Source organism: Copadichromis virginalis, linkage group LG23 (genome assembly GCF_057382275.1).
Source record: "Copadichromis virginalis isolate Kocher_CV1m ecotype Utaka linkage group LG23, C_Virginalis_male_GT1.1, whole genome shotgun sequence".
NCBI lineage: Eukaryota > Metazoa > Chordata > Actinopteri > Cichliformes > Cichlidae > Copadichromis > Copadichromis virginalis.
This window is the reverse complement of record NC_140639.1, coordinates 12,919,628-12,933,651: the sequence shown is the minus strand read 5'-3', so window position 1 is coordinate 12,933,651 and position 14,024 is coordinate 12,919,628. Positions and strand designations below refer to the sequence as shown.

General features: G+C 40.9%; 1 protein-coding gene across 1 annotated transcript in view; it reads right to left on the bottom strand.

Annotated features, from left to right (window-relative positions):
• Positions 1-12,344, bottom strand: part of oca2 (oculocutaneous albinism II) — a 72,626-nt gene extending 60,282 nt beyond the window's left edge. Inside the window, exons 1-8 of the mRNA XM_085447988.1 lie at positions 12,115-12,344; positions 8,720-8,821; positions 5,542-5,739; positions 5,250-5,307; positions 4,639-4,711; positions 4,269-4,426; positions 4,098-4,180; positions 2,492-2,645 (exon numbers count right to left, since the gene is read on the bottom strand). Of these exons, the coding sequence (XP_085304114.1) occupies positions 2,492-2,645; positions 4,098-4,180; positions 4,269-4,426; positions 4,639-4,711; positions 5,250-5,307; positions 5,542-5,739; positions 8,720-8,821; positions 12,115-12,344 (1,056 nt within the window). The remainder of the gene's footprint in view (positions 1-2,491; positions 2,646-4,097; positions 4,181-4,268; positions 4,427-4,638; positions 4,712-5,249; positions 5,308-5,541; positions 5,740-8,719; positions 8,822-12,114) is intronic.
• Positions 12,345-14,024: the final 1,680 nt, after the last annotated feature.

Genomic DNA, 14,024 nt, shown 5'->3' with positions numbered 1-14,024 from the left:
ACCTGACAGCGCCGAAGTCAGACAGCATCCTGATGTCTGAGCGCTCGTGCACTGCATGCTCATCTCTTTCTGAGACGATCCCTCTGTCTTTGAATTACAGCTTCTGTGAGAGGATCTGTCAGTTACACAAGCGACGCATGAGCGAGCGTGCAGAGTAAAACTGCGCTGTCATCTCTCAAGGCCTGCGCTTGACTTTCATGTCCCAGCGACCCCGTCGGTACAGTTTAGTGAGTTCACATGCTCTCAGACAGAGGAGTCTGTCTGATTTAAACAAGCAAACGCTGGGTGGAAGTAAAACTCATATCTAAAGCCACAAACCAAGAACCTCCTCAAAGTGATAGCGGTTTCAGAGATTGATACTCATCTGATTATATAAGTCATATATTAATCATCCATTAATGATGCAGATCAGAAAAGTATCTGACTGCTGCCTGAAACATGCATTCTTCTTAGTGTCCAGCAGGGGGCAAGTGCTCTGGTTGCAAAAAGACTTGGTTGCGTGGATGTTAAAAAGCTCAACCAAAACAAGACATGATGCACTGCTGGTCATATCATATCAAGGTCTTGAGTCAATTTACAGTGTTTTGGGAGTTTTGTTTATCTAAATACTCTTGGTTTTCTAAGTGTTTGTATTGTTTTATGTATTTTTCCACTTAGTGCATTTAATCCGCTCTTGTTTTAGAGTTTAATGCATCTGTGTCAAGTCTAATGTTCACTCTCCCGCTGAAGGAGGGAAGCATGCAATCTGTTCTGTTTGTTTGTTTGTTAGCAGTCTATGGTCTACAGTTTCCAAGATATCCTGCTCAGATTTTGTGTGATGGTAGATATCAATAACAGCTTGAGCTGATTTAATTTTGGCAAAAATCAGGTCAAGGTCACACCAAATTTGAAATTCAGTACGAGCATTTGACCTTCATTATTAGCACCCAAGGTCAAAGTTAACCTTGGAAAAAAATTCAAGAAACCACCACTTAGTTTTTTCAATCCAATGCCCTTTGATGTCACAATGACTACAAAATATTGCAAAATCACACACTGGATATCTGAAAATGTCACGTTTTAACAGCTGAAGATTTCAGCCAATTCTGTTCCAATGGGTAAAGATAATAAAATATATATGACTTTATTATGTAATGCTTAAAGCTCATAGGTCAAAGGTTGCATGTTAGCATGCTGCGATATAAACATTGTAAAACATCGACGTTTTAGTATAGCCCTTGACCTTTAGGGGGAGCTCTATGAGCTTATTTCACTTCCTGCTTTATTTTGAGCTTCAGCGTTCCTTGTGCTTTGCTTTTGTCTCCTCTTCTGTGATTTAGTTCAGCTGTCTCTCGTTCTCCCCACCTGTTTCCACTTCCTCTACTGCCATACTGTGTGTAAATTTACAGTTGCTGCCTCCCCCTTTGTCAGAGCATCTGTTCTCCTTGGTCTAGTGATTCTCCTCAGTATGTTATCAGGTTTTCCTCATTGGGCTCTGTTTTGCAATCAATCAATAAATGACTTTCTTTAAGTTCAGCACAGTCTGTAGTGTCCACAGACCCATGTGAACAGAGTTCATCTTTTAGTTAAGTGAATTCTTATTGGAAAATACAACATATAATATGAGGAACACAGTCATTTTATAGTAATTTCCATTTTAATCAGGGTTTAACGGACACAGAAGTAGCTTTTTTTAAACTAATAACATAGCTCCCCATTTCTGTTTGGCTGCTGTCATCTGTCTGATTTAATTGTGTTGGGAGCGGTCATCATTCAGTGTTGCCAAATCCCAGTCCAGTACTATGTGCAACCTAAGACAAATTTCAGCACCATCAACTGAGGAGGGCAAAGTTTAGTCAATTGTCCCGCTCTGACAGGTGCATCGAATCTAATAAAGTTAACACAAGTGGGGCGGCGCTGCCACTGAGGCACAGACTGCACATGCTCACTGGCAGAAGAAGTCTAATCAGGCGAAATAAAAACACCTGTGTGGCAATGAGATACCTGTGAGGCTCTTTTTTTTTCCATGACTTGGCAGAGTAGGAAAAGCACAGGTGCTGCTTATACCGTTAACGATTGCTCTGCTCTATTTCAAGTGTCCCTGCAGGCCATAGGAGTGTGACAGTGAGCCAGCATGAACAATACCAGGAGCCTGAAAGTGGAGCAGCTGAATGGAATTCAGCCATAATCAATTTTATAAATCCCACCTGTTTTCTTTTTCTCTGACAGTGAAATGTTTTTAATTCTCGGATTAAAAAATGATGTCTGAACTAAACGCAGCTCTGGAGATTCAGTTTCCCGGTCCTCATTCTGACTCAATGAGCATACTTCTGTTTACTTTGTGCTCGTAGCATAATATCACACATGCGGTCCAGTGTTCTTGTGTGAGTGTGTCGTTGTTGTTCGCGGGCCGCGCTGAACTGTGCGTTTCACATTTCAAACTCTTCCACAGACACCGAAAACAAGCTCGTTCATCACCCGTAGAAGAGCGTGAGCACCACAGGCTATTTACCTCAAAGATGATGAGAACATAGACCCCAGCTAGGATGATTCCAGCGATGGCCACCTGTGTCTCCACGCTGACGTAAAGCGGCTGGTGGGTCATGGATAGCGGCACCACCTCGTTATCCTGCAGGAACGCCTGAATTGTGATGGCGATGGGATCACTGTGCAAGAAATGAAATGGCAACAAGAATGGTGGGAATGATCATCTTTCATTGCTTTTGCTGGAATTACGACCGTCTGTCAGAAATCTATCAGCAAAGACAAAACACCAGAAACACCTTAAGTCAAGTTATATTGTTTAATTTGCTCCTTTTCGGTGGGTATCATAGCGCTTTCAAAATCAATGCCACCTATCAAACACATTTTATTCAATTAATTGTTTTTCATTTACATTTATTTCTGTGGGACTAATTCACAACACCAATCATTATAGTACATCACATTCAGTAAAGTCTTTATAAAGAGACAAAAGGACAACACGCTATGCAGAATTCCCTTTCAACAGGAAGAGACCTCCAGCAGAACCAGGCCCAGAGAGGTGCAGCCATCTGCCATAACTGGGGGGAGTGAGGGGGAATAGAAGAGGAAAAGAGGGACCACAAACAGCACAAAACTCGAGCTGCAGAAGAGAGAAGTTAATGACGACAAGGCGCAGCAGTGAAAAAGGTCTCAGTGCATCATGGGAAGTCTCCCACCAGCCTGAGCCTATTGCAGCAAAACTAAGGGATGGTTCAGCCATAAATATATGACCTTTATCAAAAAGGAAAGTTTTAAGCCTAATCTTAAAGAAGAGAGGATGTCTGTCTCCTGAATCCAAGCTGGGTTCCAAAGAAGGGCCTGAAACCTCTAGGCTCTGCCTCCATTTCTATTTTTAGAAACTGTAGGAACCACAAGGAGCTTCTTAAAGCTGATAATAAAGAATTACATCAGTCCAGCATAGAGATAACAAATGCGCGAAATACTTTTTCAGCATCCCTCTGAGACAGGATGTTTGTAATTTCAGTGATATTGATAAGATGAAAGAAGGCCATCCTACAGAGATTTGTTCAGTGTTTGAGCCCCAGAAGCCTCAGAGCTCAGACACCCAGGAGGGATCTAATCAGATGCTCAAGCTGGCTCCTTTTAAAGTGAAGGAGCAGCAGTTCTACTTCAAACTCTCCCAGAAACTCATCTCAGCCATTTGTATCTGCAGAGCTCCTGACCAAAGGAACGTAGATCAAGTCGAAAACATGTCCAGGCTTATCAAGCAAAAAAAAAAAAAAAAGTCAAAGAAAGTGACTTTAAAAAAAACCAGAACAGAGAGTAAAGAGTTGCTCTCTTGAACCAGCAGACTTGCTCGCTGGATATATTGTGCATGTCTCTGACACCAGTGGCTTCTAACTGGGATAAATGTTACACACAAAGAGTCAGAAATATGACAGTAAAGGTGGTAGAAAGCGTGCAAACTACACTGCTTTGAAAGTCAGAAAGGTTAGCTTTAAAATTATTATTGGTTTTGTTGTTTTTGTATATCACATAAACAACCCCAGTGATAACCAGAACTACTTTTAGGCCCATGTGACCATTAAAACCGAGGCGGTCATATCAATACACTGTCACAGTATTCTGAGTACCTGTTGAGCATCTCAAAGGTTTTTGTTTCCACTATCTGGTCGCTTCTTTCTGCATGTAGAGGGATGGTCCAATTATGAGTCACCTGTTTACAAACAGCACAATATAAATGAGGCAGAATCTCATTAGTGTAATAATACTGCGAGGAAGTTGGAGCTCGAGGCTGCTCTCACCTGCTGAGTCCTCCTCCGCCGCTGTCCTGGCTGCTCGGTCTGCTCTACCTGAATGAGGATGTACTCCTGAGTGGTCAAATCTATCATCCCCCCTGCAAAAGGCCCGGCCACCTGTAGCTTCAGTAAAGCATTGTCCCGAAAATCAGTCACATTCATTGCTGTGAGACGTGGGCGGTCAAGAGAAAAATCCAGACACATTGAATGTTTTGTGCATTTGAAATGAACGGGGGCATTAAATCCACACCTAGAGTGTGTTAGCATGGCTCATACTCGATGTAAAACAACCCTGCTTCATTTTCCAGCCCTCTCCTCTTTGCTGTGATCTCAGAACTAGTAGGGCATGTCTGCGGTAAGTCACTGGAAAGGATACAGAAACTCTCTGTGGGAGAGACTGCCAGCATCCTCCAGGGGTTGTCTCGATCAGGATACATGCTGAAGAACAGCTGGAACCAGAATAAAGTCATCGATATATTTTATAAAGAACATATTTTAAACAGGATCATAGCAGGTAATTTTAGTGACGACACACTGTGCTTTATTTACAGTGTTTACAACTGAAAACCGCTCTGATGCTCTGCATGGCTGGAGCTGCACTGTCTCTGCAGACAGCTCCGCTTCCCCCCTGCATCCACTACCAGCCAGTCATCCTGCCACACCTCTCCCTCCTATAGCTGAGCCACAAACCACACCCTACCACCACAAAGATGCACTACACAGATTCAGTGAATGCAGTTTTTATGAAAATGGTCTAAAATGTGGTGTTTTATTTGATTTAATCCAGTGAAGAGTAAACAGACCAAGAGGTGATTAGCTAAGGTTAGTATTAAAAAACAGAGGAAAGCAGCTGACCTAGCTATCATTAACTTTCAGTGATTTCAGTAATACCAAACAGCTTTTTTTGTAGTAATTAGGTTTTTACCATGTTATACTTTCCATTTTATTATGCGGTGGTGTCTGTTCTACGGGGACATATATACTTACACTGCAGAGAACAACAAATGCAAAGATGGTGGCAGTTTTGGAGACTTTGAAGCAGCATCTGGAAAGACCAAAAAGTGGATAGTGAGTTAAATTGAATGAGCTTGGTGTGATACTATTGGTTTTAAACCAAGAGGCTCAGGCCCCATAAAACGGTTTCAAGATTAATCTGTAACATGATAATAATTATCTTTTTCCACTGGCCCTACTTTTCCTTAAGCACTTTTATCTGTTTCTCTGAGGAATAATGGCATCACACTGAGGGATCAAATGGAGAAAAGAAGTTGGGACTCACTTCACATTGCTTGTGAACCTGAAGCTGAGGTTGAGGTTGTCCAGAGGGTCGTACTTCTCCGAGGAGCTGGAGTGCGATAGCGACAGGCTGGTGACCTCGCTGCCCAGCCGGTACCGCCTCTCCACGTCCAGGGAGCCGTTGTTCCAGGGCTCCTCCCCTCCAACAAAGCTGGGGTCATGTAGGGTCATGTAGGTTATGCTGGAAAATGAATAATCACAGTCTCAGCCCCTCATCAATCACTACACCTCAATATAAAAAAATAAACACAACACTCAGCAGCTGCAGATCGCAGAGGTCTAAAATTATCCCATCATCCCATAAGTCTGTTGTACAACCCTGTAAGAAGGGCAGTACAACACACTTGTAGGATGAGTCATTTCATTTAATACAACCACTAATGTTCCATTGTATTTGTGCCTAACATGAGGCATTAAAGACATACACACACATACACACACGCATGTTGGGTATTCATATCTTGTGGGGACATAATGCTTTCCCTAGCCCCTTAGCCTTAACCCTAGCAATTAAAAATGAATGCCTAACCCTAAACCTAACAATAACCCAATTGTAACTTGTCATTAAAACGACATTCTGAGTGTCAAAAATGCCTTCAAACTCGTCGGGACTGGGATTTTGGTCCCCCCACTTGTTGGTCCCCACAAGTATTCAATTCTTCAATTCAATTCTTTATTTATTTGTCACATGTAGTTATAACTAGTACAACACACAGTGAAATGTTTTTTCCGGCTAAAAAGTACTCCCCCCCCCCGACTGTGCATCTTACTAAACTTATAATAAAAAATATCTATATAAAAGTATAAAAATGTATAATATCGTGCAAAATATTACGCTGTAATAGTTAAGAGCTAAAGTGTACGTATTTACATAAATACAGATGTATATGATAAAATACAAATAAAAATAAGGATAAAACTCAAAGGAAAATTATATACTGTGTATGGAATTGTCCATCATGTTGTCCGATTTGTGTTTTGATTGAGGAGTCTCACTGTTTGTGGGTAAAAACTCCTCCTGAACCTTTCAGTTCTTGTTTTCAGGCTACAGAGGCGTTTCCCTGACCTCAGTGGCCTGAACAGTTTGTAAGCGGGATGGCTGGAGTCGTTGGTGATCCTGATGGCCCGGGATCTGCACCTTTCAGCGTAGATGTCCTGCAGTGTTGGTAAAGATGTTCCCATAGTGCGTTCAGCTGTGCGCACGACCCTCTGCAGGGCTTTCTGTTGCTGTACTGTGCAGTTCCCGTACCACACCGTGATGTTATTACACAGGATGCTCTCAATGACCCCGGTGTAGAATCTCCTCTGGATGTTCTTGGAGATCTTAAACCTCTTTAAACGCCTCAGATGATAGAGGCGCTGTCTGCCTTTGCTGATGAGGAAGTCCGTATGTGTGTTCCAATTAAGGTCCTCGTTGATATAAACACCGAGGTATTTAAAATTAGAGACTTTCTCCACAGGGTTTCCATTGATCTGAATTGGGGTGTGAGTTTTCTCGCCTCTCTGTCTCCTAAAATCAATCACCATCTCCTTTGTTTTGCTGATATTCATGGAGAGGTGGTTTGCCACACACCACTTTGCTAATCCGTCCACCTCGCTTCGATAGGCCCTCTCGTCATTCCCGGAGATGAGTCCTACCACCACAAGTATAGTAAACTTCCAATTTTTGGTCCCCACAATGATATGAATGCACATTCACACACACACACACACACACACACACACACACACACAGTCCCCTTTTAAGGAAAAATATTCCCGATTATAAAACTGCTTCTGTAAAAACCTTGGAGTTTAACAATGACAATTTCCAGATAACATATAATAAGACATTACAAAAAACATGTTTATAATTTTTTTTTAAACTTATTAGTCATTTAAGTGTGTTTTTTGATTACTAAAGCTTATTTTTCTTGAAGCTACAGCAGATCATCTGCCTCCACCTCACCGTATTCCAGCATCCTCCACTGCATGTCCTCCATCACTACATCCATTAATCTTCCCTGTGGTCTTCCTCTCTTCCTCCCTCCTGTTACACCTGTCTCCCTCGCATTCACACACATATATTCTGTCTTGCTTCTACTGACTTTAATCCTCTTCTCACCAAAGTATCCACCTCTCTTCCAGCTGCTTCCTTTTCTCACAACAGATCACAATATCATCTGCAAAAGTTAATCGTGACTCCTGGCTGACATCATCTGTCACAAAATGGGCTGCATGTCCACATCTGTGTAACTGTTTGTAGAAAGCAGTGTCACAAATGATAGATTCTGATATGACCGTTGTACAGGTCAGTAGTAGATGGAACAAAATTATTATAAGTGAGGTTCTAATATCTCAATTAGCTGCTCAGTATTAAAAATATATATTAACTTTTGCAGTATTAAAAATACTGAGCATGTCAATGTAGCATAAAACTTGAAATTTCTAATACATTAAGTTGCTGGCTGGTTGTATGTTGTCTGAGAAGCCTCCTTAGAAATACTGCATAAGTAACTCTGATCATATTGTCTTCACTCTGATGCTGACTGATAACCCAAGCTCAAAACTAGCAGAGTAAATTTGCACTTTTGTTAAGCTCAAATGAAAATGCTGGCTTCACACTGCATGTTTGTATGCGTCTGCGTGTGTGTGTGTGTGTGTGTGTGTGTGTGTGTGTGTGTGTACATAAACTATGAAGCATCAACCTAAAAAGTCAATGAAGCCCAACAACCTGCAGTTCCAGTTCTGTCCACTAGAGGCTGGCTCCAAAGCTGAGCCAGTGCCCGCACACTCCCATCTTAAAATTCCTTTAAAAATAGTTTCATTCTACATGACAGCTGAACTGAACTGTGCCTGTTTGTCCAAATATCATCACTTCTGGCTTAAAATAAAAGCCTGACAGCAGCTAAGACTCACACAGCGAGACTCCACAATCAGGATGACCTTGTTTTGTTATAAACTTATATCCAGTTTATGACTCATGCACTGTAACAGCTAAGAACTGCTTGCTAACAATTGCTAAGTAGCTAAATACGGTGGAGGTTTTATAAGAATCAACTAAATAAACTGATTATTTATCTTTTTTACCTAATCCCACGTGTAATTATTATTTTTGTTTCATTTTGAGCATCTTAGGGTTTAGAGCAATATGCCCATGAAAAGCCTGAGGAAAGACTCACCTGTCATCTTGAGAGAATCGCAGCAGAGGCGACCTCTCTGTGAGGTTGGCTGAGTTAGTTTTTCCTCTGAGGATGTTGACAGCACTGAAATTTTTCCTGAAACTACAAATGCAACAGAATACAATTAGTTTTTAAAAAAGGGGTTAGAAAGTAACCAAACAAAGCGTTTCTGAAATATGATCCATTGAAAGGCTTTATCACCCTGCTGCTGCATCCAGTAACCTCTTATAATCAACAGCCACGCATACACACTATATTTGTTTTCATCTATCATATTATCACATGCTGAAAGTGCAGCATCAGTGGTCAAGTTTAAAAAAGAAACCTGTAATCCACTGTTTCAGGGAACCTATGAGGTGACGGCTGTTATAATGTGTCCAAACTGACGTAAACCTTTGAAAATGTAAAGTCCCCCACAGCTAATCCTATAATCTTCAGGTATTTTAACCTTTGCTTGCCAAAAGTTTTAGGTGATTAAACCAGTCTGTGACAGAATCAAGTTCTTTTCTTTTATATAACAATATTTTTTTACAATGTAATGGGCATTGATTACTGTATTATTATAAGGCTCAAGAAGTCGGGCGTCTTTTTTGTGACATTTCTATTAAATTTCTATTGTACTGAGAGAGAATTCTCCAGTTATAAAATATACCTCCTGTATTTGTTGTTATTGAGTTAGTGGGCATCATTGAACTCCTCACAGACAGTTTTGTGAAGGTGTTTTGAAGTAATGAATGTGGCAAGTTTAGTGGATAAAGGACAAGATTACATCTGGCAAGTCCGCCCCATTAATCCCTCTGATACTTTTATACACCCATAAAGAGATTTACTGCATGTCTACAAATGTTTTCACCTCCCTTTTTTCCATATTTCCACTCTGATCCTGTCTAGTAGATGTGACTTAGCAGAAACATTTCCCTTCACTGCGGAGTATTTAAAGGATATTAAGCAAAAAAATAGTTGGTCTGTTTGGAACACCTACAACCAACAGCCATCGTGACCAACTCACTGATGATACTAGACTTAATTTTCACTTGAGAAACTTCTACCATTTGAATTTCCTGCAAAAACAGTGTCTGTTTTTTCAACTTTGTCTAAACTATTGTTTTACCTTCTCTTTGGAAGTGGCTTAAACCTGTATTCTATCAGAAGGTCACTAGGGGGTGAGAGCAGATTTTGATCCTGTAGAAGTTTATGGGAAAATAAATTTTTGACCTCTGACCTCTGTAAACACTTTCCTCTTGAGTTAAATATTTTCTGTAAATTTTGGTCATACGATGTTTCAAAATAGGGGATTATCTATGATGTGAAACATCAGTAAGCTTGCAGGTTAACAGTTCCTCTTCACATTTTCTTTTTTTTCACTGCGCACATTTTTCAGGTCAAGAATTCAGAACACTTGTCCTCTAAATGAGCATCCCTTTATGTTCCCACGGTCTGTCATATTTCCTTGTTTTAGTCTCCCTTTTGTTTTTTCCTGTTTTATTTTGTCAGTTGATTTTCCTGCCTCCAGGAAATCTTTGTATTTCCTCTAATTCCTTCATTGTTTCTACTTGGGTGTTGTCCTACAACCTTGTGTATGTGTAGTGGGAAAAAAAGTCTGTCTAGTTTTTTTTTATTATTAGTCCTTTATTTAATAAAAAATAGCTCAGCTCACCATCGTCCTCTTATGTCTGTATAACTGTTAATACTAAAACTATAGCTAACTATAGTTAGCTTCGTAACCATTAAGTCATGTGGCCCGATCTGTCACATGACAGATGTTCAAACCTCAAAAAGCTCAGAGAGAAAGCTGCCCTCTGCTGGAGAGCACCACTTATTTTATTGAGCACCTACTGTCATGGTCCTGAGTCTTTGACCCATTGTTGTTGTGGTTTTGGACTTTTTGACTCTTTGGATTCTGGTTTATTTAATATTCTAAAGTGTAGTTTATATTTCTGGCTTTGGTTCTTTTGCTTTGTGTAGTATTTGTATGTTCTGGTCTTTAGGTTTCTGTTACCATGCCTGCCCCGTGTTCCACTTTTTATCATTTACAACTTTAATTTGGTTAATGAAGCAGAAAAATACCTCACTTTAATCCCAATACCACCACAGCCACAGGTTTGAGATTAACCCCACCCCGGCTATTTTAGCTACCCACCGACACACACACGAAAATCAGGCCTTATACATGTATATTCATGCATCCATGAGAGGATTTGGCCAGCAGAGCATGTGTAATATGTTTCTGCATGTGTGGTTTAAATTCTTGTTATGTGTTTATTTCAGATAATCCAGTAAGAGAGAATGAGGGCTTCTGCTTAAAAACACAACAAACAGTCTTAACCTGAGAAACAGCTGATGAAAGTAATGAGAATGAACCAAAGTTAAAGTAAAGATGTGTCACAACCAAAACTGAAAGCTGAAAGATGCCAAAACACTCACTTGAGCTGAGGGAGAAAGCAGGGTCATATCTCACTGGTTTCAAAAGCTTCCTGTCTCATGTACAGGCTTTCCTTTTGGCCTTGTCACCTTCTGTTTGTGCTCAGTGTGTTCAATGTTCCCTGGCTTTGGATTCTTGGTTTGTTTCCTTCGCCTGGTCTTTTTCTTGTTTTTTGTTCTAAAATATCTTTTTGGTTTTTCTAACTGAAAACCTGTTTCAGCTTTTCAAGGTTCAAGGTTCAAGGTTCTTTATTTGTCACATGCATAGTTATACAAGTATAACACACAGTGAAATGTAGCCTGACACGCTCCTCGACATGTGCAAAAAAATTGGGGGTGGGGGGGGGGGGGGGGTGTAGAGGAAGAACATTATATATATATATATATATATATACATACATATATATATATATATATATGTAGTTTGATTTGATTGTTTGCTTGTTGTAAACAGAAGACTATTGTAGAGAACACAAATTTAAATGGATTAAATTCATTCTGCAAAGAACCGTAACTGCGGCCAAGTAGAATTATACCTTATTATTCTGTGCTGTAAAGCTCCATGTTACAAAACTTATCTTAACCTTTAATCAAAAAGCCTTGAGCCGCTTTCTTTCACTCCCTCTTTCTCACCTAGAACTTCAGTCTAGGGAAGGACCCCCAGCTAGACCCCCTACAGCAGAGGTAGGGAACTCCAGGTCACAAGAGCCAGTGTCCTGCAGGTTTTAGATGTGTCCCTGATCCAACACAGCTGATTTAAATGGCTAAATTACCTCCTCAACATGTCTTGAAGTTCTCCAGCTGCCTGATAATGAATTGATCATTTGATTCAGGTGTGTTGACCCAGGGTGCGCTCTAAAAACCTGCAAGACACCGGCCCTTGATACCTGGAGTTGCCCATCCCTGCCCTACAGTATCTTTCCCCTCCAATGGTGGATGTAATTCATGAATGATCATGAGAACACAGTAGTTACCCGTCCTCTTGTCGAATGGGGACGAAGCCCTCAGTGTGGATGACGCATTGTCCTGCAGACTGCTGCAGCTTCTGGGTGTCTAGCCTCTCCGAGATGCCCTCCAGCAGACATAGTTCCCCGAAGTTCCCTGCCACCGCCTTCGGTGACCTGAGGCTGCTCCTGCCCTGGTGGCCTTGGGATGCCGTCTGAGACATTTCAATCTCCAGGCTGGTTTTGTTCTCCAGATACATGGTGAGACTGCTGCAGGGGGAAAACAGTGGCTTTATCCTTCTTTAAGATGCTGTGACTTACACAAAAAAGTCACCAATTGCTGTTCACTCACAGACTGTGTATATAAAAGAGCAACTCCTCATGGTGTCTCACAGCACTTCTTTTTGTTTATTGACATATAATGATACAGCATTGATGTTTTTGGAGCAGAGAGTTTTCACTGTTGCCTTCTTAGCTTTTTAAAACCAGGTGTCAAAACCATGGAGTCTGTCCAACAGTGAAACTGTAAAAAATGCAGTGTCAGTCTTAAGTTAGGCCAATCCTAAGGTATCCCCTGCTTTATGTGCATTTTTAGCTCTAATGGGGCCATAATTTCACAAAATCAACACCATGTTTTATTCAGTAAGGTTTGGAACCGGTGACTGAGACCATAAACGCAGCAAGAAAGAGTTTACTGTGCTCTGGGGATATGAGGGGTGCATACTGACGACAAATTCTTCTTGCAACCAGAGGAGTCGCCCCCTCCTGGACATTAGAAATAGTGCAGTGAAACAATAAGTGGTGATCCAGGCCCTTCAAGGACTTTGACAAATGTTTTTAGGGCCTAAAATTGGGATGTGTCCAAACATTATGAAGGCCATGAACACCAACATTGCTCCTCAATTTTAAAGCAATATTAAAGCAGCACAATAACTCGTGCTGAGCAGCCACCAATCCCACGTGTTGATATGCTCCTTTGAATTTTTACCCAGAATGCACTTTCTGAAGGAAACAATGAGCTAAAAGTGCTTAAAGGTTTTAAAGAGTGAAGCGAGAATACACTGGTGTCATCACTGATTTAATGAAGAAGTGGTGATGTGATCCATGCTTTTGTTGTTGAACAGCAGCTATAAAATCCCAGCAGTGATTGTGGTTAAATCTCTAAATTATACTTTGCATTCATGTGACGAAGTATTACATCGCAGCTTTGCAGACCCAGACGGTTACATTTCCATTGCTGAGTTTCCTCTGTGAGTGAAAGGGACCAGCAGAGATCCTCAGAACTGCTTCATGCCAGAGTCTGATATTCTCTATGATGGACATTCAGTGGTTTTCATGATAGAACAACACAGCAGACACGGTCTTCATCCGTACAAAGGCTTCATGAGTTTAAGGAGATTATTTCTCACATCAAAGTCTACAGGAAGTCACATGTGACTTTTCCTGCTATAACACCACTTTCAAGGAAAGACTACACCACAGTCCTGCCACCCAAACACTATTTCATACTGATCTGCATTGACCAGTTGCATCATAGAATCAAATATTTCTATAACAGAACTAAATATTCATTTAAGTTGTTTGTTTGTTTTTTAGGGGGAAAAGCCAAAGGAGTCTGTGCATCTCTGCGACATTTTTATTATTTTTGATTGTGATCATTCCTGTAACAATTTTCCTCATTCTAAATTTGGACTAGAGAAGTATAGTCGGACGGTAACAAAGAGAGGGAAGGTAGTCAGAACAGAGGGGATTGGACTACCAGAAGGCAAAAGTTGAGGACAGGTACAAGTACCTAGGAACCCCACAGGCAAACGGGAGCCATGAAGAGGCCATTAGGAAAGCCACAACCACTAAATACAGTGGGGCAAAAAAGTATTTAGTCAGCCACCGATTGTGCAAGTTCTCCCACTTAAAATGATGACAGAGGTCAGTAATTTGCA